We start from the raw sequence: 27,387 nt of genomic DNA on the forward strand, positions 1-27,387 counted from the left end.
TCCAGTAAATCCATGTCAGGGTTTACCTAGCAGTCCAGCAAATCCATGTCAGAGTTTACATAGCAAAGACAGAGCCAGGATGGGAAAGATGTTTGCGTCACCCCAGGGAAAAACCTCACCACCCCAATAGCCAGGGGGGCTACAGCAACCCTGAACTCCTAAGAGGGGGGTTCTAAAGCAATGGTGGGGTGTGTTGATTCAATGGGGTGATAATCAGCCCCGAAGCGATCTGACCACCAGCAGAAACGACATCTGAAAAGCCAGAGAACTGTGACAAAAGAGGCAGAAAAAGGACATCAAGCTCAGTCGCAGGAGCCTTTAGAGTCCTCCTTTTCAACAAGATGTCCCGGTCTGCAGGGGAAGAAAAGGGAGATTTTGATACAGTTTGTCACGAGGAACGGACTTCTAGAGCCCTGTGAGAGAAGGCATAAAAATACTTGGCTCTGCAGACTCTAAAGCATCAGAACAGTTTCATTCCAACACGGTTTTCATTTATCTACGTCACTCCCCGGTTGAAAATGGAGAGAGTGTCAGGAGCAGTAAGCACACCTGTTTCCGGTCACCACCACAAACAACTTCCCCACTCCGGTCACGGGGGAGAAGCTACCCGTGGTTTGGAGAGTAATGGGGACAACAGGGAAAAGAAGGGGTAAAGGCCAGGTCAACATAAACATTAGCCCATGGAGGTCCGGGAGCCTCCTGGAGCCAGCACCTACCTTGTGAGTACATCTGGGTACTGGGTTTCTTGGAAAACAGTCTCCATTTCCCGCACCTGCCAGTGTGTGAAGTGGAACTGATTGCGGGGCCTGCTGGGCCTGCTCCTTCGAACCTCAGGCATCTCAAGGGCTGCCTCCTCTGGGTCCACCTCCATGGGCTCCTGGCTGTTGATGTCATCTTCGGGATCCAGGTTATCATGAGGGCTCACATGCCCCCCCTGGGCCTGGTTGTCCTCTGGATTCTCACTGTGGTCCAGGCTCAGAGCTCCTTCACAGAAGCTGCCCCCCACTTCAGCTGCTGCCCCCTGTTCAGGGTGGGGGCTGCTGTCCTCTCCATAGTCCTCCATGTGAGAGTAGAAGTGGTCACTGTAATCGTGGAGGTGCGCCATGGCTGCTGCTCTATGGAAGCCTAGACACTTGCCCCTGGCTGGAGCCTTTGGCAACAGCCTTGCCCTGGGGGCTTTCAGTAGGTTGGGGCTACAAAGGCTCAGGTGCTCCTCCTGCCAGACCACTATTGGCTTTCTAGCTGAATCCTACCCCAGTGGGTGTGCCTGTGTGGTGAGAATGGGCTGGGGCGTGGCCCCAAGGAAGGGGTGGGGGGGGGGGAAGGGTGTATGCAGAAGCTGAATTTTACCCCTAGGTGATCTGCTTTGATCTGGCCACCATCCCTGGCCACTGCTCAGAGACCCCACAGAAGACCAGGGCAAAGGGGCTACTGGAGATTGCAGGCTGATTTTAGCATGGCGAGTGGGGAAGAGGGAAAAACTCACAATGAGCCCCTGAGAGTGGGGGCTCTGGCATTAATGAGTCCAAATACCCCAGTGAAGTCACTAGAAACACAGCCTGGTGCCTTCAGGAGGGAGGGCTATGTGAATCTTGGATAGCTGAGTGAAGGGTTGTTTACAGAATTTCCTCAGTTCACAGCACCAAGTCTTTTCTTCTAAAATATCAATGAGAGCTCTTTCCCTTAGACAGAGATCCCGGCCGGCCATTTGCGTGTAGTCGGTGGGTGGAGACTGGGAACCCTTGGGAACATGTGCTTACCCAGAGCCCCACAATCACCGCCCATATTTGGTAAAGGTGCTCTCTCACAGAGCCACTTGACCTGGTCCCTTGCACAGCACCGCGAGCTACAGAAGAATGGCGCCACATCTAGTTGATAGGCAGGCCAGTCAGAACCTGAGGCAGGCATGTGGTCACCTAGACATGTCTCAACAGGCTCTGGCCCTGCTGCTGGATACACGTGTGTGGCAGTTTCCTCCAAGATAAGAATTCCATGTGGGAGGAAGCCTCCTGGAGACTTTAGACATTCCAGATGGAGGTGAAAGAGTTCAGAATCCAGGAGAGATGCTTAAGACACAAGGAGTAAAAGGTTAGGCAGCTTCAGCCGGGCTCAGTAGGGGTTCGTTCACGTTTCCTGTGTCTCCCCGGGAAGCGTGTCTACAGCACATCTCAGTGGCACGCTGAGGACTATAGGACGAGAATCCAAAGTCGGCTGAGGCAGAAGCCGCCATCTGTAGGTTCAGTTCAGGGAGCATGAGTCCCTGCTGAAATGCCACTTTGTGTGGCAGCCAGGCACTTGGAGCAGCTCAGCACAAGATACCTGGTACCTGGGACATTGGTGGCGAGCGCCCGAATGAAACTCAAGAAAATAATCTTTTGCTGGAACATCCATTGTGGGGCCCAGGTCCTCAGTGGATCCCCCTCGTCTCTCTGTCTCTGTCTCTTTCTGTCTTCCTCTGTCTGTCTCTATGTGTCTCTCAGTCTGTCTGTCTGTCTCTCTGTCTTTGTGTCTCTGTCTCTGACTCTCTCTCTGTGCTTTTCCAGGTGTGGTCCCCACCATGAGTTCTTGCTGATTATCCCAAGATAAAAATGATTGTAAAATACCATCCAGAGGTCAACTGGGAGAAGAGGCCCTGCTGGTAGTGGCAGCTGCCACAGTGGAGTGACAGGGTAGGGGAGGGGTCAGGAAGGAGGAGAACTCCCTGGTGTAGGAACTCTTCTTCCTATGGAGAAACAGTTGAAGTTGGAAGGAGCTGGGAGCTCAGGCTCCCCAGAGACAGTATGAAGGCCCCTGGAAACCCCTGCTTCCAGTCCTCCCTTCAAAGGCTGACAATGCTTTCAGTTCATTCCAATTCCCCAGGCACTATAGGATAAGCATTGAGCAAACTGAGCCCTGCACAGCCTGGGGGCAGGGGCTGTGCTCTGGCTTCATTCCTCCTTCTAGAGGCCCTGCCTCCTCTTCCTGACCAAAGACAAACAGGGAATCCAAGGCTGCTGTGCCTGCCCGCTTTGGACAGCACCGTGGCCATCATGTCCCCTGGACATCTCAGACCGGAGTCCATTTGCAGTAGGTGATGGTCAGTAGTTGCTCACCCAGTTGGTCAAGGTGCGGCAGCCCGAAAGACATTGGGGAGCAGGCAGATCTAAATGTGATATCTCTATTCTACCCTTTGTCACAGGCACAGGGAAGTCAGGAAGACTGCTAGAATAGTCTTAGAGCCAGGACCAGTGTCTACCTGTGCCAAAATAGTATTTCCTAGATGTGAAATGGGGAGACCTCAGGTTTAGGGCAGTGGACCCGTCCCTAGTGTACCTGATACCTGCCACTACAGGAAGGGCTCTCAGATCTTCTCAGTGGGAGGCATCTTAGAGACCCAAAAGCAACATAGCACAAATCTGCAGCAGAAGAGGTCCCTGGAGCACTCAAAGGAACAGAGAGAAAACAAACCAGGGTGTGCAATTGCAGGAGACCAGGCATTGGGACCCCGCCATGCAGCAAGTTTGGATTAGTAGCCTAGGCCATACCTCTGCATGTCCCTAAGATGAACTTGGTTTATTTGGACCTGAGGGTTCACATAGGGAAAGAAGCTGTGCTCCTTCCTCATGTGCTAGGGGTTCAACCTTATTTACTAATATCATAGGGCTGTGAGGAAGGAAAGACCCCCAAATCTTGAGTACTGAGGGTTCTCCGAGGCAGGTGACAAAATGCAGCAGAAGACACTAAGGTCAAGTCTCTGAGCAGGCCACGCTGGGAGCATATTCTCCCTGAGCCGGAATGCAAGAAGGAGACAGAATCCCCCCTCTGCCTGGGCGGATAGCTTCACCTCTCTGTCAAGAAGCAGGACTCTGGGCAGTGTGCCTCCTATTGCCCTGAAGGCCCACAGAGGGGGAGCGAAAGCTCACAGGGTGTTCCCATTCCCTCTGCCACCAACCTGGGAGACAGCTCTGAGAAGTTTCCAACAGAGCCCAAGCTGGGACTTACTGAAGTGTGGGTGGTAACAACCGTGTCTAGAAACACACTGTCCTGCTTTGGGGACTTGCCCTTTCTGCCCTTATAAAGAACTTGTCCCACAGAGATAGAGCGAGTTGACAAGTCCATGAAGGGGGCGGGGGGCGCAGAGAACCACGTGGGGTCAGCAGGAAGCAGCCTGGCACCTAGAAGTCCTCTTCCCTTTGCAAGGCAGAGTGATTGCTGCTTGCCCATGTCACCCCGATTTAAATTTCATTTCCGGAATTTAAACTACCATCTTTCAAATACTTATACCCACAGTTTGGTAACCTGGGAAAATAATGGAGCCAACGTACTGAGAATACACCTCTTTATTGCTGAAATCAATGCAGGGAAGGAAAGGGTGTCATGGCCATCAGGGGTGGCCGACACATTAGGGGCAGGGTAGGCTGCAGGACATCTTCCTCCAGGACAGGGAAGGCACTCAGTGCTGCTCCAGCATCTTCAGGCATCGTTGTTCTCGGGAGCAGGGGGTGTGCTGCACAGCACCAGCAGTCTAGTATTCCTCCGGTGAAGGGCTCTCCTGTTCCTAAACCAATCCTGTAACCAGAAGAGAGCCTTGTTTCAGTACACTGACTGTATCACGGCTGAAGAGCACATGCTGTAACTTCGTATACTGGCTCAACTTGGCTAACACTTGAGGACATATTTGGAACCCATCCCAGGCCTGGTGTATGCTAGGGGTGTCTCTAGCGCTCAGCTATTCCCTTAGCAAAGCACCAAATCTTTGACTGCTTAGAAACTCCATGTTTATTATGTAGCCCCAAGAAGGGTTGAAGAGGTACCTCAAGTGTATACTGACTGTTCAGAATGCTGGAAGCAACAGGTTCATTCTCACTGAAACACTAAGAACACCCCCTGAGTAGCCCCTGGGGACGTATAAGCCTCACCCAGTCCTTCAACTGAGGAACAGACCCAGAATATTGCCTCTTCTCCCCATCAAATGGTACTTTTTGGTTGCAGGCCCGCCCTTTAAAGACCTACCTCTCTCTCCAGCCCACATCAATTGGTATTTTTAATGCATTCTTTCAGGAAGGATGCATAATCTAGCTCATGGTTTCCTGCGGGTCCCTGTGGTATCAACAATTATTAAGAAGATTTCTCTTGGGCTCCTGAGGATCCATAAAGGCCCGAGGCAGTAGTCTGTCAAAGTTTCCACCATGCTAGCATTGGTTAGTATCCAGAATGCAGATTTAATGAGACAAAGGGCACTTCTTCCGGCTCTGCTTCCTTCTTAGCCTCCCAGCACAGTGACTACAGGCCTTTTCCCTCGTGGGCATGTGGTCTGGAAAAGCCAGGGGTGCCTGGAATGCTGATCAGAGTGCACACACATCACCAGCAAAGGGAGGCAAAGGTGCTAAGAGCAGTTTGAGGTCCCTGGGCCCTGTACTGGTTCAGAACTAAGCTAGGCATCTGCCATTACAGACTAGAGAGGGGTGAAGTCGGAGAAAAGTTTTTCTGAGACACGCAGCGTGACAGCTGAAGGTGGACAAGAACGTGCTTTCTTCACTTAGGTGAGGCATGCGGGCTGCAGTCTCCAGAGCACCTTGGAGAACACGGTCTGTCCACCACATGGCAGACAAAGCACCTTGGTGTCTCCAGCTCGGCATGTCCTACTGAGAAAATGGAGGTCTGGGGACTTCTTGAACCTAGCCTGCCAGTGTACTGCTCTGGCACCCTTGGGATGCCATTTCAGGGTCCCACTCTGCCCCTACGCCTGTCTTCTAGGCAGAAGCATCACAAGATATGAAGTCCTGCCAAAATTATTCTTTAGAATACTGACCTGCACATCGGCTTCTGACACACCCAGCCATCTTGCAAGATCCTTCCTGAAGTGAAAAGATTCCAACATTTAGGCTTTGTGTTAGAAATGAAGGATCGAGGAACATGTACCATGTGCTTTTGAATCATTTAGGTCCACACTTGTGTGCGTGCACATGTGTACACACACCCACATCACACTATTCCTCATAATTTCTTTGAGACTAGCTTTAGCAACAACTTTCCTTCAGGGACCAAAATTAAGGGTAATCCCCCAAACACAGGTACCGAGTCAATGTGCTTAGAATAGAAAACTTCAGGCAGAACCTCCGCGATGAAAAGTCTTAGCAAAATTTTAATCTGAGGTGGGATCCGTCCCACACATCTTCCCAGCCACACCTCTGGCTTCTTTCTCATATTTAAAGACTCATTTAGAACAAGCATTGTTTAAATTTCCCACGCACGTGTCCCTTCAAAGGGTAAAAAGCACATTCATTCCCAGCGGGAATAGGGCCCATCCCCCTACTCCAGAAACTAGTTTCTCACAGAGGATGGGAGGATCAGGACAGGGTGGGTCTATTTCTTGAGGAAAGCAAGGATCCAGGGAGCTCCAAAGGAAAGCCTGGGCTAGGACACACTGCCTAAAATTCAGCCGCCTAGCAGGACAAAGTGCTTACCTCATGTGCAAGGTGGGGTGGCGATTCTCTTGGAAAAGCTGCTCCAGATCCTGCAGCTGAGACAGGGTGAATCTGGTGCGGCGCTTGACAGGCAGCCTTTCCCCAGTCTGGGGACTATTGGTGCCCTCAGGCATCGCCGCCTCTGGCTGAGGCTGCTGTTGATCCACGCTGCCGCCATGGCCACCTTCCTCGTGGACCTCGTTGTCCACGGGGCCAGAACTACCAGCGGCAGCATGGCCTCCTCCCATTTCTTCTTCTTTGTTTTCTCCCTCCTCTACCTCTTCTGTGGCTTCCTGAGCGAGACTGCACTGAGCAGACTCTTCTTGAGCAAGCTTGCCTTCAGCAAGTTCGCCCGGAGCAAGTTTGCCCTCATCAAGCTCCCCCTGAGTGGGCTTGCTCTGCTCAAGCCCTTTCTTGCCTCCTTCCTCTCCAGCCTTCAAGACCATTGCATTCCCACCTGAAACAGAGAAAATCACAAAGATAAAAGTCTGAGCATCGTGGCTCAGGGACCATTGGAAGGTCTAAAGAGGGGCCACAGGCAGGGCTGAGTTCCCGAAGCCCATGGCCACTGGCTTTCCCACTAGATTTCTTTCTTGGCCCCCGCCAGAATCCCGTCGGAACCAGTTTACTGACCATGCTGTTGTTCCTGGTCCCCATCAGCTCCCAGCTCCCGCATCCCGCTGAAAGTGTTGGAGCAGTCTTTGCGAGTCTCCATTCCGGGAATCTTCCGATCAGACACACCACAGTCCTGCAGATTCAAAAGCTGCCTCTCACAGGTCTGGCGCCAGACGACGAAATGAACTGCTCTGGCGCTTGACCCGGAAGGGCTGTCTTCTGGGGGCTCAACCAAATTACAATGTGTCCAATCACACAACCTGTCCTGCCCAGGCTGTGGGCTTGTCCTCTGAGGTGCCTAAGCAGAAGCAGTTTAGGGTTGCAAAGAGCAGAAGTACATAAAAGGAAAAGCAGCGAGTCTCTGGGGCGGGGATGCAGAACCTGTGGCTCCAAGTTGCCTCTGGACTTTAAATTCCAACACAGGATGCAAGTCACACAAAGACCTTCTCAAGCTCAGCATGTCCTTGAGTCTGGCTAGATCATTCTATGAAGTTATGCAAATGTCATTCAACCAAAACGAAAAAGACGCATCCCTTAATGAAGTGGCACAAATTAGACTCCATCATTTATGTGCCAAATAGTGGATTGCCCAAGTGTACACACTCACTGTGGTCGCTATCTCCGTCTCGTGTGATGGCAAACACGTGGGAAGGCCAGGGCAAGATCCTCCTGAGAGTCTGTGTTCTCAAAGCGCTGAGTCCCAGCAGTGTTCCAAGCTTGTTCTGATGGAGACCTTTCTCTCTCTACCTAGCTGGGCTTGTCCCAAGGACCTATGGTGGCCCAAAGACATCTCTGGGCATCACAAATCAGCCTTAGTCAGTGGCTCCAAACTCGTCTCACTGCCATGAAGTTTACAGATGGGAGGAATAAGCAATTCTGATGCAGTCTCATCAAAGAAGCATTGCAGGAGAGGGGGAGATTGGGGGAAAGTTAGAGAAACTCCCCAGATAGGTGACATTCCCCAAATTTACAAAGGCCACCGAGCTCTGTCATTTAGTGGACTTTGTTTTTAAAGCATCACGGCGGCAGCGATAGGTGACATTCCCCAAATTTACAAAGGCCACCGAGCTCTGTCATTTAGTGGGTTTGTTTTTACAGCATCACAGTGGCAGCGTCTGGACAGTGCCTGAGGTTATTGTTAGGAGGCGGCTTAGTTCTCTGGGATAGCACAGGCTGAGAGCCTGGATGCCCAAGATCCATATGGTCCGGCCCACACCAAAGAGATGATAGTGCCTTCTTCATCTGGCTCAGCCCCCCTCCCACCACACACCCTTTGTTCATCTGTGACTAAGGCTTTGCCAGGTGTTGATCCTTGTCTGGTAGCCACTAGCCACTGAGCGGCCTTGTGCCCCCTGACATTTCCTATGGCCCCCTTGCTTTTAATTGTACTTATCTCTCTTTCTGCTCACAGCTCCCTAGAAGCAACTGCAATTATTCTGCCTGTTCTGCTTTTCTTCCTGTTTTCCTTGTCTCCAGCGTCTCTGTGAAAGGCTTTCCTGAAACACGGAAGCGGGAGGCTTTCTCAGAGGCTGTCTTTCCCTACTCCCTCAGTTAGCTGCTGTAGAAGCCAGGCTATTTTAGGGGACAATAGTGCCACATGTGCTTGCTTGCTTTTCTTTTGACCCAAATTTGAAGTTATATTTATTAAATACTGGCCAGGATGATAGACATTGGTCAGGCCCACACCTGAGATTCCCAGAGCATGGCGCAAATTTCCATTAGTCAGAGGGTTGCAATGGCAAAAATCACAAGACTCTGGGTTTCCACCTTTGTCCAATCAGGGGCAAGCATACTTCCCATTGTTCATTCCTGCATATGAACCTTCCACCCACATATGATCAAGACTTCCTGTACAGTTAGGGCAACCAAACTTCCTCCCAGAAGTGAAAAGCCATGGCTCTTTATCTCACAGGAGCCCCCAGCATTCCAACATGTGCTTTCTTGAAGGAATTGGTGCCTGCCTGGCCAGCAGACTCTCTGGCTGGGAGACCGTTCTTATCAGTGTGAGATAGTGTCGCTGTGGGACTGGGCTTCAGAGACTCTGTTTCTCAATCTTAGTGCTCCTGGTTTGGCTGTTTCAACCTCACCCTCCATTTTAGCCCTAACTCCCCTGCACCATATGCAAGCAAGTTGCAAATGTGAACCTGGGTGCTTTTTCCTCACTATGGTCAGAGACCTACCTCCTGCATGGATCCCAGCCTTGGATTCTGAGATGAATTCCCCAAGATGCTGCCCCCAGGGTTTGGGAGAAGCAGATAAGCAATCGTTCATTCTGGGCGCCCCTGAGTCTGTTCATTCCATCTTCTTTCTGTAGAGTTCACAGGACCCCGAGGGGAATTCTTTTATTTCTGGTAGTTTCCTCCCAGGGCTCAGCAAAAGAGTGAGGCAGAGGGATTTCACTCTCTGATCGGGGAGTCAGCACCCTAAAAGATGGGTACTTGCTGTGTAACCCACAGGAGCTGTGGAGTGCCCTGTGGAAGTATGCACCACAAGTGAACAGCAAGGCCCACTGTGTTCCAAACTGTCACCTATGTGAGTCTGGGAACCAGCACTCTTCTCAGCCTTTTACCCTAGATCCTTTAAGCCCTATTGTCCCCATATTGAACTTGGGGAAGGGACTAAATTCTGTTGACTCCTTAGGATGCCTGCTGCTTGCCTGCTGGTTTCTAGCTCCCCAATCCCACACATCCCTGCACTGACAGGAAACCTTTACCCATGCACATATTTTTTCAGTGGAATGTCGGAGCTTTGTGAGTGTAATTTACTACTCTGTGTGACTTTTCTTTAAAGTTATCTTCTATGACTGATGCCCCAGGAATGAAATGTGTTAATGAAATCTTATAGCTCCTTCTTGTTTGTTTACATTCTTGATGCTCTAGGGCAGTGGTTCTCAACCCTTCTAATGCTGTGCCTCTTTAATACAATCCTCATGTTGTGATGACCCTCTCCCAACCATTTTCCTTGCTACTTCGTAATTGTAATTTGCTACTATTATGACTCATAATGTAATATCTGAGTTTTCCAATGGTTTTATTTAAGGTTGATAAATGCCAAAAGGCAAAAGGGGTGGCTACCCACAGGTTGAAAAGCACTGTTTTAGGTTAAGAAATGTGATTTTTGGGTTTCTACAGTATTTTCCCTGCTGACTCTGCCCCATCTACTCGCTAGATGGGGAACATACCTGCATAGAGTTTTTCCTGAGGGGTGGCTTTGTCTGAATCTGCATGTCCGCACACAGGTGCACTTCCAGACCTTCACTTGCAGAACTGTCTACAGTCAAAGCCCTGCAGCCCCCCTGGCCCATCCCCTAGACAGAAGAGAATCTGCAGGATGCAGGAGTAGTTCCAGAAATCAGGAAAGCACAAGAGGAAGGTGCTCCAGAAGGTTTCACACAGCTAGTTACAGCCATCAAGGGAAAGACAAGTGAATTGTAAATATGTTTTTATTGACAAGTAGGAGTTTAAAGACAAAAAAGCAAAACTTGAATCCCTGCCTAGGCAAAACCCAAGACAATGTTGTTTCCCTTCAGAGGATTAAGATAATTCAAATTAGCAATTTCAGAATTGTCGTGATCCAGCTGCCCTCACTCCCCCTGACTGAAGGTGGAACTTCCTTGTGGTCTGTAATTGACAAGGATGTTTGTGTTCTTTCTGGCCGGTGGGTCTCCACAGAAAGAGTAGAGGTATAAAAGGTTGCTGGGCAAAATAAAGGTTGCTGTTCTTGCACCTGAAAAGAAGCCTCCGTGTCTCAATGCTAGCACCCCGCCCCCCCCACCCCACCCCGCCAGTCTTGGCTATCCAGGCTGCACTGGCTGCAGCAAAAGACCACTAAAGGGTGTTCCTTATGCTAAGATTTTGGTGTGTAGGGAGTTGACCACATAAACTCCCCTGAGGCTCTGTGAGAGAGGCCCATTCGTCCCAGATGCAAGCTTAGACTGGCACATCAAGCTCTAAGATAGTTCCCTGGTAGGGTGGGACAAGGTTTCAACTTCTTCCATGACATCCATCGAGAGTGAAGAATACTTACTAGTAGAACTTGGTAATAATGACTTCAGGTGTGTATTGATTTGGGAGTGATACTCTCTGAAGAATTATGTCTAAACAGTAATGTGGGCAGGGCTTTGATATCCGTTATTAGGGGATTTACCCCATAGGTAAAGGTCTGACCTGGCGACAGATGATTTTACAAACCAAAAATGTCATGCTCTCACAAGTGCAGTCAGGATGATCTTTCCAAAATGCCAACCTGACTCTCCTGCTTCCCTGCTCAGACACAGCCCATGGCTGCCCACTGCCCTTCTGACTTTGCCAGAGCCCAACACTGCCCTTCCCTGACTTCCTTTTCCATTTGAAGTTGTCACCAAACAGTGTTCCTTGGTTTGCCCTTTTTATTCCTGGCATGTCCTACTTTTTAACTCAACTCTGTCCTGTGCACACTTCCCGTCTTTCCTGCCTATGGGACTCTATACTGCCACTGGTACCTCCTATTACCGAGCTGGGATCCCTAGGGGCTTCTGGGAATTGGCCTGTGTAGTGTTGAATGTGTTCCTGTGCGCCAAGGTCTTCTGCTGGGAGCAAGAAAGCATTTAGGCAGATAGCCTGCCCCTAGATAAGAGGGAACGCAGCCCACCAATGTACCTGGGCCTCTCCACAGGGCTGAGAGGGTGGGATTTTGCTTGCTACCAGAAAACAGCAGTGTGCCAATATTTTGCTGAGTGAATGCCTGAGAGGCTGAAGGAAGGGTTGCTAGTAGGATAAAGGCATAGGTACCCACAAAAACCCTCGCATCCCCTTCTCAGAAAGCTTCAAGGAGCTCCGTGCACTAAGGGATCTGGTCTCGCATCCCGCAGCTTGCACTACTGGTGGGACCCTCTGGTGTCCTGAGCCCTGCGGGCTGCTTGACTCCCTTCCTAGCTCCATTTGACTGTCCTGAAACAGCAGTGGCTTCCACAAGTCCCTGCCATGACGGCCACCCCCCAACAACAGTCAACTGGATCATGATGTTTCGCCACCTCGTTTCCCTAAGATGGCCTAGTCTTACCTCGATTTCTTGTTTTCCCCTCCCTCCAGGGATAAAGTGGATAGTCAGTGAAAGGGAAGAGCAAGACGGACTCTTATTTACCAACCAGAGCACTTTAAACAGAAGAGTGGACACTTGGATAGGGAGCTAGAATGAATAAGCTAAGATCTGAGCAGGCTTCTGGGTACCTAGCCAAGGGTCACAGCAGCAAACTCTCAAGAGTGTCTCAGTATGCCAACTGGGCACAGTCTCTGGCAGAGCAAGTCTGCAGAGAGCAGGTCACTGAGTATCTAAAATGGTAGATCTCCCATCTCTGGTGTGTCTCAAAGGCTGAAGAAATTACCCTGCTTATGGCTGAAGCACCCAGTCTCCACAGCTGTGGCAGAAACAGTAGCTCTCCAAGCAAAAGCTGCATCTCTCAGAGCAGGTCCAGAGCAGAGCCAGGAGTCAGCTGGGACTCAGACTCCTGTCAAGAATCAGGTGGGGCTTTGTTGTTGTTGTTTTGGTGGTTTTGGCTTTTGTTTTGTTTTATTTCGAGACAGAGTTTCTTTGTAGCTTTGGAGCCTGTCCTGGAACTAGTTCTTGTAGACCAGGGTGGCCTCAAACTCACAGGGATCTACCCCCTTCTTCCTCTCAAGTGCTGGGATTAAAAGCGTGCACCACCACCTGGCTGTTTGGGGGGTTTGTTGTTGGTTTTGTTTTTGTGTGTATGAGAGAGAGAGAGAGAGAGAGAGAGAGAGAGAGAGAGAGAGAGAGAGAGAGAGAGAGAGAGAGAGAGAGAGAGAGAGAGAGAGACCCAGTTTCTCTACGCAGCCCTAGATGTTCGGGGAGTTAGATGTTCGGGGAACTCACTCTGCCGACCAGGCTGGCCTCAGACTCACAAGGATCCACCTGCCTCTGCCTCTGCCTCCCAAGTGCTGGGATTAAAGGTGGGTACCACTGCTGCCCAGCATGGACTCAGACTGGTTGGAAGGGGAGCATCAAAGGGATGAGTGTGGGTTGTCCCTTCTCAGTTTTCTTCCCTAGCCAGGTGAGGGTTATTGTTTGTTTGTTTTTATTTTTGTTTCTAATTGCCACAGTCTTCCCCTGGGACCTTGCAACTGACTATCTCTGTGAGCTTTTAAACACTGCCTACTACCGTTTCAAGGCTACTGCCTTGAAGGTAGGACTTTTTCACATCCTATTGTCTCTAGTGTCCACTGCTGCTGAAGAGCTCCGATCTCTGTTGGGGGTCCTCCTGCTACAGAAAGATAACCCTTGAGGATCTTGTTTACTCCTAGCAAGCCCCTCCTGCCAAGCCACCTGCCTGGGCCTGCTCTCTCTCCCCAGCCTTTCAGAGTTCTCAGCCTGTGTTAGTCAGGATTTGGAGCAGGACTTGAAGCCCAAAGCCAGTGGGGCTCCTGATTCCTTGTTGAAGGCCACTGCTGCCTCTTCACCACAAGGACAGGCAAATTCTGTTCTCGTTCTGCTCAGGTACCTGTCTCTCATCTTCAGGGCCTTCACCAGTTGTGTGTCTTTTCCTGAAGAGGTATGAACAAACCACAGATTCACCTGTGGTAAACCAAATTTCGTGATTCCAGCCGGTGAACCAGTCAGTGTGTCGGGGATTTTAATCGGGGGATATGTGAGAAGTTACCAGAGCACAGATCACTCAAAGGTAGCTGTATCATTAAAAGTCCTGCCCCAGCCTGAGTGGCAGCTCACGATAGCTGTACCCCTGGAGCTCTATGGACAGTTTGCAGGAGACTGACCTGGAGGATTTCCTCTCCTCGGAATTGAACTTACTTTACTACCCTTGGAAGGACTCTTGTGAATGCTGCAACTCTCCGGAATTTAGTACGTTTCCTAAGTCATATGAGCCTCTGCGGCCTCTCTCTTCAGGAAAGAATGTTTCGATTCAGAGGCAATAAATAGCTGTATAACTGTGGGTATGTAAATGGGCCAGAACCCCCCTGGCTTCCTTGACAAAAAAAAATAGAAACAACTGGAGTACAGCATGTACCAAGGCACATCCCACCATGCCAGCCCCAAAAAATCTAATTCCCACCATGCAGACGACATACTTGAGCACCTCCAGACCCACAGTGGAGAATTGGGAGGGGTTTTTCTGCCTCCACCCACAAACTGGGCCTAGACACACATTTCTCAGTGGCAGTGGAATCTGCCGTGTGTTGATTTCCTACCGTTGGGTCCACCACAGCAGAGAGGATAGAGATTGCCAAGCGCACTAGCCAATAGGCATCCACATACTCTGTCTTCACCCACCGCAAGGCATTTGGCTGAACATGGGCAAGCTCCCAGGGCACGCTTCTGGCCTTTCTTCTCAATGAAGCCTCCTTGGATATGGGCTGCTTGCATTTCATCATCCCGCCAGCCCGGGGAACCCAAAGAACCAAGCAGACCCCATTACTTTTCTCAACCTTCCACAGGAAGTCCCTTTAGGCAGGGACTTCCCAAGACAGTGCCATTTCCCTGGGGCCACATAGGTTTGGAGTTTTAAGTCTGACCTGAAGAAGAGAGTGGCATCCCAGGCATAAGGACAGTACAAAATAATCTGAACTTAACATGATATCGTTAAGGTGACTTATTTCCCTGAGCCACTGAAACACCACTGAAGTGGTATTAGAATCTGTTTCACAGTCACTACTGGTAGGAAGTGTAAGGTCTTTACATTTAGGTTATTTGTGTTGCAGTTTAGTGGAGAGTGAAAACTGACCACAATATGCAGCAGCCCCACGTGGGAGTTTGTAGATGGGGAGAAAGAGAAATTAGTGCCAGTCGACTGGGAAAGAAAAGGGAGGCAGAAGAGGTGAGGGGCCGTGGAGCTTGCTTTTAAAAAGGCCTTGATGCATGTGTCCAGAGCCTTGCAGCAGACATGCAGCGCATGACGTAGTGAACAACCATAGGCTGGCTAGGCCTTTGTCTGAATATTGACAAGCACTAGTGCAGCAATGGGACCCTGGGGCTGGCTAGACATTTGCATAAATACTGACAGATACCAGGTGGTAGCAGGCGGGCCAACCTTATGCCTGAATGCTAACAACGTGTGCTTGTTCTAATGTTCATTTTCTAGTAAGAAAACAAGGATGTTGGAAAATGGACCCATTTGATGCTAAGCAGGAGCTGTGGGATTCTCCCAAACTGCCTAGGCAATCTTGAACAAATGGACTGTCGGAAAGCCAGGCGGAGTTTCTTCATGCCAGTGCCAGCATTCTTGAACGTTCAAAGGGCACTGTGATAAAATTATGAAAGGGTTGCAGGGCGGTGGTGGCACACACCTTTAATCCCAGCACTCTGTAGGCAGAGGCAGGTGGATCTCTGGGAGTTCGAAGCCAGCCAGCCTGGTCTACAGAGCTAGTTCCAGGACAGGAACCAAAACTACAGAGAAACCCTGTCTCGAAAAAACCAAAAAAAAAAAAATATGAAAGGGTCACAGCTGATTGTCCTGGCTCCTCAAAGTGCAGCCTCCACCAGGAATGTTTAAAACAGTTTGCGCTACACTTTGCTGTGCTATTAACCTCAGCAAACTCTAGAAGACTTCGAAACTTTTCCCACCCAGGGGAGAGGGTGGGGAACGTCCCCTGGAGGCCTAGCAGAGAGGTGATTGCTGCTAAAGGGAAAAGCCTAGGATTGGTCCAAGCATAGTCCTCCGTGGTTAGGAGAGGTGCTAAGAGACAACACTGCAATTGGGCCAAATATTTCTTTTCAGATGACGTAAGCAGGCTGCTCGGGCTGTGCGTGAGTCTACAGGCAGACAGTCTCTTGCTTGCTCTCCTGTGACGTTGCAGCATTAAATCCAGCGACAGTTGCTTTTCCGAGCCTACTAACTATTTCTGCCTGGTGAGAGCAGAAGCACCCATTCGGCTTACCAGCCAGTAATTTAGGAAAGCAGTTGTCCAGGATTCGTGCCGTGGCCAGCTGGTCCCACAGCCCGGCTGAACAGAGGCAAAATCCCTGTTGATCTCCTTCACAATTGGCTAGTCTAGTCACATGGCAGGGCCGATGGAGAAAGATCAACTCTACTCTAAATACCAATGCCTGTATGGGAAATTATGCTAATTACTGTTATTTCCAGCTAAGAGGTGCGTAAACTGAGGCATGGGAGGTACTGCAGTTGGACAGGACAGCCATACTCATGAGTGAGGCTGCCCTTTGGGAGACCCCATGGGACCCTTTTGTGATTCCCTGTATAGACTTTACTTGGCCCAGACACTTAGATTTTTTGGGAGATTTCCTTCCCATCTCCCGGCCTCACAAGATGACCCTGTTTCTTCCTAGCTACCCTGGTCCCGGAGTTGGGAAACTTAATAAAAACTAAGGAGTTGGGGGACCTGCCGTGAGGGTGTGCCTGGTGACCAGGCAGTGACCACCGTGCTCATAGGGCAGGGGAGCTTGCTTGTGGAGATTCAGCTAACGTTGCCAGCAGCATTCCGGACCAGCACCAGGCAGATAACCCAGGGACCAGGGATCACCATGGTGCTGGCAGAGCACAAATGGTCGTGGAACCTGAGGTTCTAGAGACTGGGGAACAGCACATAGTCCCCATCGTGACAAAACTTTAGCTTCCACCATGGCGAAACTGGCTGGCCCTGCATTTGCGAGGGATCACAAAGCTGAAAGCCTCTGTGCTCACCATCTGACACAGTGGCCTGCTGTTTCCAGACCTGGTTTCCTTAGCAACCGTCCTTGCAGCCAGCTTGTCACAAGGAAGCAGCTCAGCGATATTGGAGTGCTAACGGTTACCACAGTGAAGCCTGAGAAAAAGCCCTCCGAACGGGGTTCAGACTCCACACTCCAAAAAGCAGATATATGGCTGCCTCAGCCTAACTGAGGGTGTGGCCCTTGTCCTTTGGACAGCCATGGATTGCCTTAGGTACCAGGAGCAAAGTGGATTCACACTGCTATGTTGCTAAGGATGGAGTCTGGTCTTCTGGGGGCTGATCCAGTGGGCATTGCTGAGGGACAGGCACTCTAAGCTGACAGTCCCTGCAGCCATCCATGCGGTAGCAGTGAGTAGGCCTCCACCAGGCGCTCAGAGTAGGGGATCCTCGTACACTGTACTGGGCTCACTGGCGGACGCGTACAGACTACGTAGCAAGTTGCTGCAAGAGAAAGGCAGGCCTCCCTCCAGCTACAGTTCTTTTACATGGGGTTGTCTCCTGCATACTGAAGGGATGACAGGTTGCCAACCTCTATGGAATGGGTGCAAGACCACCTGCCCACAGAGATGACATCTCTAATGTCCCATATGCAGAATGGGGCTAAACCTCTGATTTCAGGGTCTGAAGAACAACAGGATACACTGTCCACTGATCTGACCAGTGCTAGGCCCTGTTCAGGCCCAGCAATAATAATGCCTAAATCTCCTCGTGTTGCCAGTGGGCAAAGTGAAAGAGAGAGAGGGAAACTATCCTAATATTACCCAACAACCTGGGAGAAAACACAGAAACAGACTCTCTGTAAATACACAGGAGAGGTACAATGGACTAAGCCAGCAAGATTAGCCTGAGCCCTAGTACTTCAGTATCCCCACCTATCACACTGCAGGTTCCAGTGGCAGAGGACAGTCTACCCAGGTTTCATGGCCTTCTCCCTCTGTGCCAACAGCATCTAGTTCTAGCCAGGTCAGTACCACTGCATTTAGATATAGTTGTTTTGATACACTGGGGTTTACTGCTTTTTAGGATTGTACAGAGAACATGCGTGGATAGGCTATTTTAATGTGGAAAATATAGGGATTAAGGAAGAAATTCAAGACTCAGCAATGGTAACACACGCCTTTAATCCCAGCATTCGGGAGGCAGAGGCAGGCAGATCTGGAAGTTCGAGGTCAACCTGGTCTATGGAACGAGTTCCAAGACATCTAAAGCTGCACAGAGAAACCCTGTGTTGAAAAGCAACAACAAAACACCGAAACAAGAAAGAAATACAAAAGAAATTTGAGACGTGAAAGAAAAAATTTGATCCTTTAAGTTATAATCAGTCTTTTACACAGCCATACCGCAGTATGGTTTTGATGTATTAGGAAGTCTCTTGATTCGGGTACAGGACAACCTTTCAATTATTCATTAACAGATCAGACTGAGTCTCGGCGCATGCCGAGAGAACCATGACATGACATGATAATCACACGCAGGGACAGTGTGCAGGAAATAAATTCATCAGCTGATCAACAAAGCCAGCACTGCGCATCACTATCATCAGCTGTGCCTGGGAGACCCCCGTCTCCATCCTTCTTCCCCAGATGGCTTGCAGCAAGGGTCCCTCAAGTTTGCAAAGCAGAACTCAACCGTAAAGGCAGTTCTCTGGTCTCTTTCCCCCAAGCTGCTTCTTCAGATCCTGTTTCTAATTCACAGGGGAAAATAAAACTGATTTTGCACTAGAGAGCCCTCGGGAGTGAAGAATGGTGCATCTCGAACTGTCAAGTTTCTGTTTTTTTCTTGTGCTTTCTGGAGTAACGCTTTGCAATGCAAACGCACAACTTAATCCAGGCAAGAAGGACTAGAAATGATGAAGCACAGAGCCAGTGTCTCTTAAGAGGAGCTTTTAGAGGATCCCTTCTGCTAAGCAAAAGGAAAGACACTGGCCCCTGTTGTCAGCAGCTCCACTGCCCACCCATGATATCGTGTGCATACGGCACAAACAAGCGCACCGGGAAATGGTTAAAAAGAATGTATTTAGTGGGACCTGGTAAGATAGCTCAGTGAGGGAGACAACTGAGACAGGAAAATGGTTACCACATGTACATGAAGACCTGAGTTCGGATCCCCAGCACATACTGAAATGCCAGGCCTGGTGGTACCTTATTCTAATCCCAGAGCTGGAGATAGGTGGATCCCTGGAGCTCACTGACCAACCAGTCTAGCCAATCAGTGAGCTCTGGATTCAATGAGGAACACTATCTCAAAAAGGAACATGGACCAAGGATGGTGGCACATGTTTTTAATCCCAGAGCCAGAGCTCTACAAGTTCAAGGCCAGCCTGGCCTACAAAGTGAGTACCAGGTTAGCCAAGGCTACGTAGTGAGATCCTGTCTCAAGAAAAAAAAAAAACTCAAAAAGGTAGAAAGCCATTAAGGAAGACGCAAAACCTTGCCCTCTGACCTCTACATGTACCTACACACAAAACATGCATGTCCACACACATACAAACACAGACCAGCTGTCATACTCCATTACCTCCTTCTCTAGCATGTTTTCATCGCCTCTCTTCAGACTGAACTCCAGTACCCCCTGTAAACTTATAAATAAAACATTAAACGTGAGAAGCAAGCACAAAGGCCTCTGACATTGCAGCACTTCCATCCAGATCAACAGTCAGCCTCACGCTGAGGCTAGACGCCTCCTGTGTGGTCACAGTTCCACACTGCCCTCTGCTGTAAGAGGAGCATGTTCGAGTTTCCTTTCTGTTTGCCATGATAAAATACTCAGACCAAAAGCAACTCATAGGGTATCCAGTCCATCAGTGAGAGCAGTCAGGGCTGGAAGTCAAGCAGAGCCTTGAAGCAGAAGCAATGGAGGGAGGTTGCCTGCTGGCTCATTTGCAGGCTTTCTTACACGGCTCAACAACACGGGCCCAGAGATGGTAACAACCCCCAGAGGGATGGGCCTTCCTCTGCCAATTCACAATCAAGGCCATCCCACTACAAACGGGGCCACAGGTCAATCTGATCCAAACAATCCCTCCGGTGAGCCTTCCTTCTCAGACTGGCACACATTGTCTGACAAAGCTAACTGGTAGAAGAACAGAGACCATGTAATTAATTCTTGGAGCTCCGCACAGTGTGGTACCCTGAAGGAAGAGCTGAAGGAAGAGATACGGTGGTAACTTTCCCATCCCAGGCAGCCCTGAGGAAATGCACTACCTGGAAATCACAGTGGGCTGTAGATTTTCGTGTTTGCCTGCTATGATATTCAGCCTACTAAACCAAGAGGAACTCTTCCCTCCCTGATGGAATGCTCGATTTAGGAATAGAAAGGTGACGGGGGCAGTGTGACGTGGTCCTTGGGAGCTACTGTAGTAGCTATCTCAAAAACACTGATGGACATGTAGCTTCTGGCCAGTGATTCCTGGTGCTCAGGATCCGGCAGCTGCACTAAAGCAGGAACCTGGCCTCATACACTAGAGGCCTAAGCCGATCACGTGACGTGAACGGAGGCTTGCGCTGAGCAGCTCAGCGTAGGGGCCTGGATGATCACAGACTACCAGAACTGTTCAGCACTCAGGTAGTAGCATACCAGATCCTCTATGAGTTCCACAAGTTCAGGGTTTCTGGACCCAGCCTCGTGCCGTGGGGCTAGCAAGGCGCTCAGGAGAGAACTGAAGCTGGATTTCCTCAGCTCTGGGCGTCTTCTGCTAGGAGCTACTCCCGGAAGAGCCCAGGACATGTGCCTTGATCAGCAATGCAGTCATCTCCCAGGGCTCACATACGGATATGGAAGATGGCTATGACATGGGTTTTGGATTTTGGGGGTCAATCAAGCATTCTTTTGACATGGAGTAGGCAGTGTGTTGTGAAGAAATGTACGAGATTGTAAGAAGAAAGAATGATTGCCCATGGCAGTGGAGAAGTCTGGAGGAAGAAAATCCTGGCATATCACTGAATCGATGTTTGGCAGACTGAAGCTGAAGCAAAGTATAGCAGCTATTTATTTCTAACCTGGGTATCAGTTACTCTGAGACTTGGAATGGTGTGCTAGAGATCTTGCTGCTTGAAAACCTGATTTCTTTTGGCTTTAGAAAGAGCTACTCGTGGTGGCGCACGCCTTTAATCCCAGCACTCGGGAGACAGAGGCAGGCGGATCTCTGTGAGCTCGAGACCAGCCTGGTCTACAAGAGCTAGTTCCAGGACAGGCTCCAAAGCCACAGAGAAACCCTGTCTCGAAAAATCCAAAAAAAAAGAAAGAAAGAAAGAAAGAAAGAAGAAAGAAAGAAAGAAAGAAAGAAAGAAAGAAAGAAAGAAAGAAAGAAAGAAAGAAAGAAAGACTACTCAGGTACATATAGCAAATTCCAAGACATCCAGCACACAGTAAGGGATATTATATTTCAAGCCACTTAACCAGTGTATCTCCGCTGCGCCATTCATCAAATCTTAAGAGTAAGAAATTGCAATTTATGTGGCACTATAAAGACAAAAATAATTCATACATACTTCAAACCCCTAGAAAAGCACAAAGAACAAAGGTATTATACAAGTATGTGTTTCCTACAGAACACAAATGGAATGCTGATGTTCCTTACTCTCCCAAACCAGCGCTCTGCTGTAAAGACAGTGGAGGAAGTCAGATGAGGGCAGTTGCACGGAATGGACTTTTAGATCAGGATCATGGTAGATACGTAAATTAAAGCATCTCTGCATGTTTAACATGGGTATGTGCAATGAGGCATTCTCTATGACACTTTCACGTTCTGCTATGACAAACATGACGAGAGGGTCTATATTTCAGAGATGACGAAACACTGTGATTTTTGGACCCATCTAAAAATATTCCAGGGTAAATCTAGGGGTTGGCTATTTTGGTAGGGTGCCAGTAGAATCCTATTGGCTAGACATCGTAATTGCTGAAAGTAGACAGTGGAGTACAGAGTGTGAAATTCTACCCTGCTTGTGTATAGGCATGGTATCATCTATAATGGAACAACCATAATTCCAACCATGCGCCATCCGAGGTAAGCAGGCAAGGGGTACATGAAGGGAACAGGAGGGGTTGGTGTGGGAAAGGCAATGTCCCCCCCCCCGCAAGTTCAGTGTTGCAAGAGCAAGTTTGAATGATCTTCCAGGTTCCCAAAATTGGTTGGCTTAAAAACCCTTTTCTGACACACTTTGCGGTCTGTTTCAAACAAGTAGCTTGAGGATGTCTTGAGAAAATAGCCTCAGAAGATCAAACAGCAGGCTAAGGAGATCTGAGAACCCTAAAGAAGCAGAGACTGCTTCATGAGAGCAATGCGTTTTGGGATCAAAATGCATCTTTTTCAAACTGAATTGTTTCTTGGATCTCCTGCTTTTTCTCTTTCTCTTCTGTTAAAATTTTGTTGGAAATTTTACCTTTAATATTTTAATTTTTTTCTCAAACACGTAGAAAGTTTCTGTGTCCTTTGTTTTTCTCTGCACTTATGCATTCTGTTGTTATGGGAACATGACCCAGGCCAGCAAGTGATTTGCCCAACCACTCGGAGACTACAGCAGAAATCCCTTAGCTATCAGACCAAGACCCTTGCTAGTGCTTCAAGAAGACAGACCCACATGAAAACGTTTATTGTTTATAAAAGTGGAGTTCAAATGGTGTGCGCTTACATATATACAGCTGGGGATAGGACCCCACCTCTAGATACATTTTCTGAGCAATTAAACACGTTTCTTTTTCCTGTGGTGTTCCCCCCTTTTATTAACTGTAGATTTTTTTTCTCGCGTAATATATTCTGATTACGATTTTTCTCCCTCTATTCTACCCAGTTTCTCCCCACCTCCCCTACCGTCTGGATCCACCCATTTCTACCTCTCCTTAGAAAACACACGGGCTTTGGCACAGGAAAAGGCCCTTTGAACAGAAAACACTGTTACCTTAATGCACAGGCACTAAGATCAACAATTAATAAATGGAACCTCATGAAACTGAAAAATTTCTGTAGGGACACCATCATCCAGATGAAGCAGCAGCCTACAGAATGGGGAAAGATTTTTTTACCAACTCCACATCTGATAGAGGAATAATATCCAAAATATGTAATGAACTAAAAAACAAACAAACTAGATGGAGCTGGATAGATGGCTCAATGGTTATAGACATTATCTGCTCTTCCAAAAGACCCAGGTTCAATTCTCAGCACCCCCATGGCAGCCCACAACTGTCTGTAACTCCAATCCCAAGCAATTTGCACTGCGTGCACATGGTGCACAGATATACATGCAGGCAAAGCACCCAGACACAGAAAAATTAAAAAGTAAATCTAGCCAGGCCGTGGTGGCACACGCCTTTTATCCCAGCACTCGGGAGGCAGAAGCAGGCAGGCCTCTGTGAGTTCGAGACCACCCTGGTCTACAAGAGCTAGTTCCAGGACAAACTCCAAAGCTACAAAGAAACATTGTCTCGAAAAATTTTTTAAAAAGTAAATCTAAAAGAATGCAAAAAGTAAACTAGATATCAGAAAAACGAATAACCCGATTTAAAAATGGGGTCCAGATCTGAATGGAGTTCTCCAGAGAGGAAACTCAAATGGCTAAGAAACACTTCAAATGAATGTTTGATACCCTTTGTTGCTAGGGAAACACAAATCAAAACTACTTTGAGATTCCAGCCTATACCTGGCAGAGTAACTAAGATCAGTAAAGCACTTGACAGCTCATGCTGGAGAGGATGTGGAATAAGGAGAACAGTTATTCTTTGCTGGTGGGAGTGCAAACTTGTACAGCCACGAGGAAATCAGTGTGGTGGCCCCTTGGGAAGGTGGGAATTGATCTACCTCAAGAGCCAGCTATATTATTCTTGACATATAGTCAAAGGATGCTTTGTCCTACCCCAGGCATGCTTGCTCAGCCATGTTCACTGCTGCTCTATTGATAATAGCCAAAAACTGGAAGCACCCTAAATGTCCCTCAACAGAAGAACGGGTGAAAATGCAATATATTTACAAATAAAATATTACTTGCCTGTTTAAAAATGGTATCATGAAATTTGTGGAGTAAATGGATGGAACTAGAAAAAAATATGTCCATGTATGAAGATGATCTACGATGAAATTGCCCAAAAATGGGGGAGACAGAACCCCAACTGGGCATTTCTTGTCACCAAAAGAAGCTTCCAGCGCCAGGAATGGGTTACATATAATTGAGTAAACAACTCAGGTTGTTGCCAAGACTATATGTCCCTCTCCACAAACTGACAGCAAGACCCCATTGCCGAAGAAAACACCTGCGCAGCTCGCTGAACATGGAGAAGTCGAGCGGGTGTCAACACAGAGCAATTAAGCTAGTTTCCAGGGAGAAACTGTGGTTTTCAAATCTCTTCAAATCACATTTTCTAGGCAATTTGGCCATTTCACATAGACAAGTACAGTTCCCGTTATCTTGAAAAAAGCAAGATTTACTCTCTGAGCAGCTGGCAGCCAAGGTCATTTCTCCAAGGCAGTTTGTCAAACACTTGCTTCTTCGGTCAAGAGAAAGGGGCTTGAATGACTAGGCAGGCAGCAGTTCGTCAAAGCAAAGCTTCGGCAAACTTAAACTTTCATTGAGTCAGAAGTATATAACTCTATTTCCTTTAACTCCTTAGAGGGTTTAAGTGAAACCCGTTAGTGGGCTCCCTGCCTTAAAGCGGTGGTTGTGGCAGAACCCTCAACTTCATTACTTATTTTCATGTCATTGAATATTGTTTTCTGAGTAAGTTTATTAGTAAATTCATCTTAATCATTTTTAGTTGATGTAAAAACTTGTCAATATGTCTGTCCCTCCGCACTGTCACCCTCCTGACTTTGTAGTGACATGCATACAAATGTCTGTGGGAGCACAGATTGTTTGTGCTGGACTGTAATCACAGCATGTGGGGGACAGCAGCAGGCGGATCTCTGTGAGTTCAAAGTCAGCCTGGTCTGCATTGCAAGTTTCAGGCCAGCCAGGGCTACACAGTGAGATCCTGTCTCAACCCAAAAGATATCTATGAAAACACAACATCAGTTTCCCTGCTTGACTACTTCTTCCCAACAAGATGATAACAGGCTTGCCTCCTGCTTTGATTTTAGTGGATGTCTTAGGTTTTTCACTCTGACAAATTTGTTGCTTCAGTAACGGAAAGAGTAAAAGAACCAGTGTACAGAAATTCAAACATCAAAAAGATCAAGTTATTTCATATGCCAATTTTGAAACAGGCACTAGTACTGCATTTGATGAATTGGAAGTGGGTAAGGTACATTTGAACTACAGATAAATAACAAATAGCATCATTAGTGTAAACATGTCTCTGATATTGCAGGTAAAAATTTCATCAATTTATGAATCTGTGAACTTGAGAGGTTGAAGCAGGAGGATTACAACATCAAGGCTAGCCTGGGCTTCATGGGGAAGGTCTGTCTCAAAAAAATATATATCTTTTTATCTCTATTTTTTAAAAAAGCTTAATATTTTGTGGGTTTTGATGTTGTTTTTAAACCTCATAATTGTAAATTATAGACATTGTTGGTTGTAGAACTAGCTTAAATAGCTGTCGCTTTCCATACTAGTCCGTTTACATTTTCCTTATATTTCAGGATTTAAGAATTAAAGTGTATTGAAACCTTTCTATTTGTTGTCTATCTGCTCATGCAGATATGCGAGCACACACAGACACACACACAGACACACACACAGACACACACACAGACACACACGCACAGATACACACACAGACACACACGCACAGATACACACACAGACACACACGCACAGATACACACACTCACACAGTATCCAAAACACAAGAGGAAATACTTGTGCTGTCACCCTGCCATTCTCTGTCCCTTTCAGACACATCAGGCTCCAGACTGAGAAGCAAGTGACAATAATAGATCTGCTGTCCTATGCCCACCTTTATCTTGGATGATAACCCACCACCACTGGACCAGCCAACTCCCCCTCCCCTTTAGCTCCATGGCAGCACCACACCCCAGCCAGGGATGTTACTGTTTCTCTACTTCGCACACTAGATGGTTCTCTGTCAGAAGGAGGGCGGTCACCTGCCATCTCATAGCTGCTACGGGAAGGACAAAGCTAACAGGGTTTTGTGAAAGTTCCACGTGACATTCTTTTTTTAGCACAAAAGAGGCTCCACTTTTCATGAAACCATGGAAACCAAACAGGAAGCTCTTTCACTTACTTATTTTTCCGTGCCAGAACATCAGTCTCAGAAATGTGAAGGACAGACATGGAAGCACAGGACTCACACTGCCAGAGTCACGTGGTCTTGGAGCTGACTTGACACGCAGGGCCCCTGGCAGGTGGGACGGGCAGCAGGCAACTGGAGCCCTATCCCAGAGGGCTCCTTCTGACTCCATCCTTTCGCCTCTGGGCAGCACCTGGCCTAATGCCCACCCTCTTGGCTGGCTCTGCCTTCCATGAGTGAACTTCTCCAGCGCATCTCCTGTTGTGACAGCTGAGCCACAGGGGCAGTGACTGCTTCTCTTCCTACCTTGCCTGCTTGCCTGACTTCCCAAAGGGACCCCACGTACCACATTTGTAATTTTGCACAGATATTACAGGTTTGAGGGCATAGGTGGTTCCTAATTCAGGAAGAATCCTGTGGTCCTGGATGTAAAGTCACCTTGTGGACTAAAGGTGACAATGTCCAGAGTGCCTATTGCTTCCTGTTGTGCAAAAGGGGAAGACAGAATCGAGGACACCTGTTGTCCCCCTCACTGGCCCACAGCCATGGACTAAAGGGGTACAACTATGACAGGGAACCCTGATTGCTCTTCGAGCTGATGAGGGAGGGGGACTTGATCGGGGGAGGGGGAGGGAAATGGGAGGCGGTGGCGGGGAGGAGGCAGAAATCCTTAATAAATAAATAAATTTAAAAAGAAAAAAAAGAGTGCCTGTTGCTTGGCGCCCCCTTGTGGACTAAACAGGACTGAAAAAGTCAAGATGCCTGTGGAGTACCACTTCCGTGTGATTCTGTGTCACAGATGGCACACTGTGGCCTTCTCCAGCTTTTCCTTAACAGGGGATGGTCAGCGCTCGGAAGTGCCTTCTTTGCATAGATAACACTGTTTCCCGGGTTAAACCTCTAATTACAGATAGGGCTCGGCTTGCCATAGAGCTGATGCTCTTGGATCTTATGGTCTTTTCTAATGGCTGTTGAGCTGGGCTCCGAGGGCATGCTTCATTTGACAGGCACGGGTGCTCCGTCCAGGCTGGAAATGTCCCATTGCCTGCTGCTCCAAAAACCTGGGTGTGGTCCCAGCCAGTTGGAGTAAAGGCTTTCAGGTGGCTACACACTGGGTCTGAGTGGTCATCTCTGGGGGGGGGGGGGGTCCCTGTAACAGTGTGACCGTAAGACCTGCCGTGTACAACTGTCTAACTGACTAAAGCCAAAGAAACTTTGGAAGCAGTTCTAGGCAAGCCTGGGTCGCTCTTGCCAGGATCTGGGGCGGTCTTGTGAAGTACGTGGGAGCTATGTCAAGAGTGCCTGTTGTCCCCTTGTGGACTGTCCTAGCTAGGGTGACTACTGCTATGATGAAATACCATGGCCAGAGCAAGTTGGTGACACAGGGATTTATTAGGCTTCCAGCCCCACATCAGAGTCTACCAGTGAAGGAAGTCGGGACAGGAACTCACACCGGGCTG

The 27,387-nt window shown here is 48.5% G+C and overlaps 2 protein-coding genes across 3 annotated transcripts; both read right to left on the reverse strand.

Annotated features, from left to right (window-relative positions):
* Positions 1-262: 262 nt before the first annotated feature.
* LOC121445676 (rhox homeobox family member 1-like) lies at positions 263-1,105 on the reverse strand. Its single transcript, XM_041647824.1, has 2 exons — positions 717-1,105; positions 263-351 (listed from the first exon to the last, which is right to left on the reverse strand). The coding sequence occupies exons 1-2, from the start codon at positions 1,103-1,105 to the stop codon at positions 303-305; spliced, it is 438 nt and encodes a 145-aa protein (XP_041503758.1). The 3' UTR covers positions 263-302.
* A 3,215-nt stretch (positions 1,106-4,320) lies between these two features.
* On the reverse strand, positions 4,321-26,224 carry LOC121445677 (homeobox protein Rhox5-like). Of its 2 annotated transcripts, none has more exons than XM_041647825.1 (5): positions 25,922-26,224; positions 7,080-7,194; positions 6,447-6,903; positions 5,792-5,837; positions 4,321-4,548 (listed from the first exon to the last, which is right to left on the reverse strand). In XM_041647825.1, exons 2-5 carry the CDS (start codon positions 7,159-7,161, stop codon positions 4,453-4,455), a joined length of 681 nt encoding a protein of 226 aa, XP_041503759.1. In that variant the 5' UTR covers positions 7,162-7,194; positions 25,922-26,224; the 3' UTR covers positions 4,321-4,452. The 2 variants fall into 2 exon arrangements, with proteins under 2 accessions (XP_041503759.1, XP_041503760.1); XM_041647826.1 differs by lacking the exon at positions 25,922-26,224 and adding an exon at positions 7,669-8,526.
* Positions 26,225-27,387: the final 1,163 nt, after the last annotated feature.

The sequence above is a fragment of the Microtus oregoni genome, unplaced genomic scaffold (assembly GCF_018167655.1).
Source record: "Microtus oregoni isolate MIOR12 unplaced genomic scaffold, Mior012 000268F_ref0000432, whole genome shotgun sequence".
Lineage (NCBI taxonomy): Eukaryota > Metazoa > Chordata > Mammalia > Rodentia > Cricetidae > Microtus > Microtus oregoni.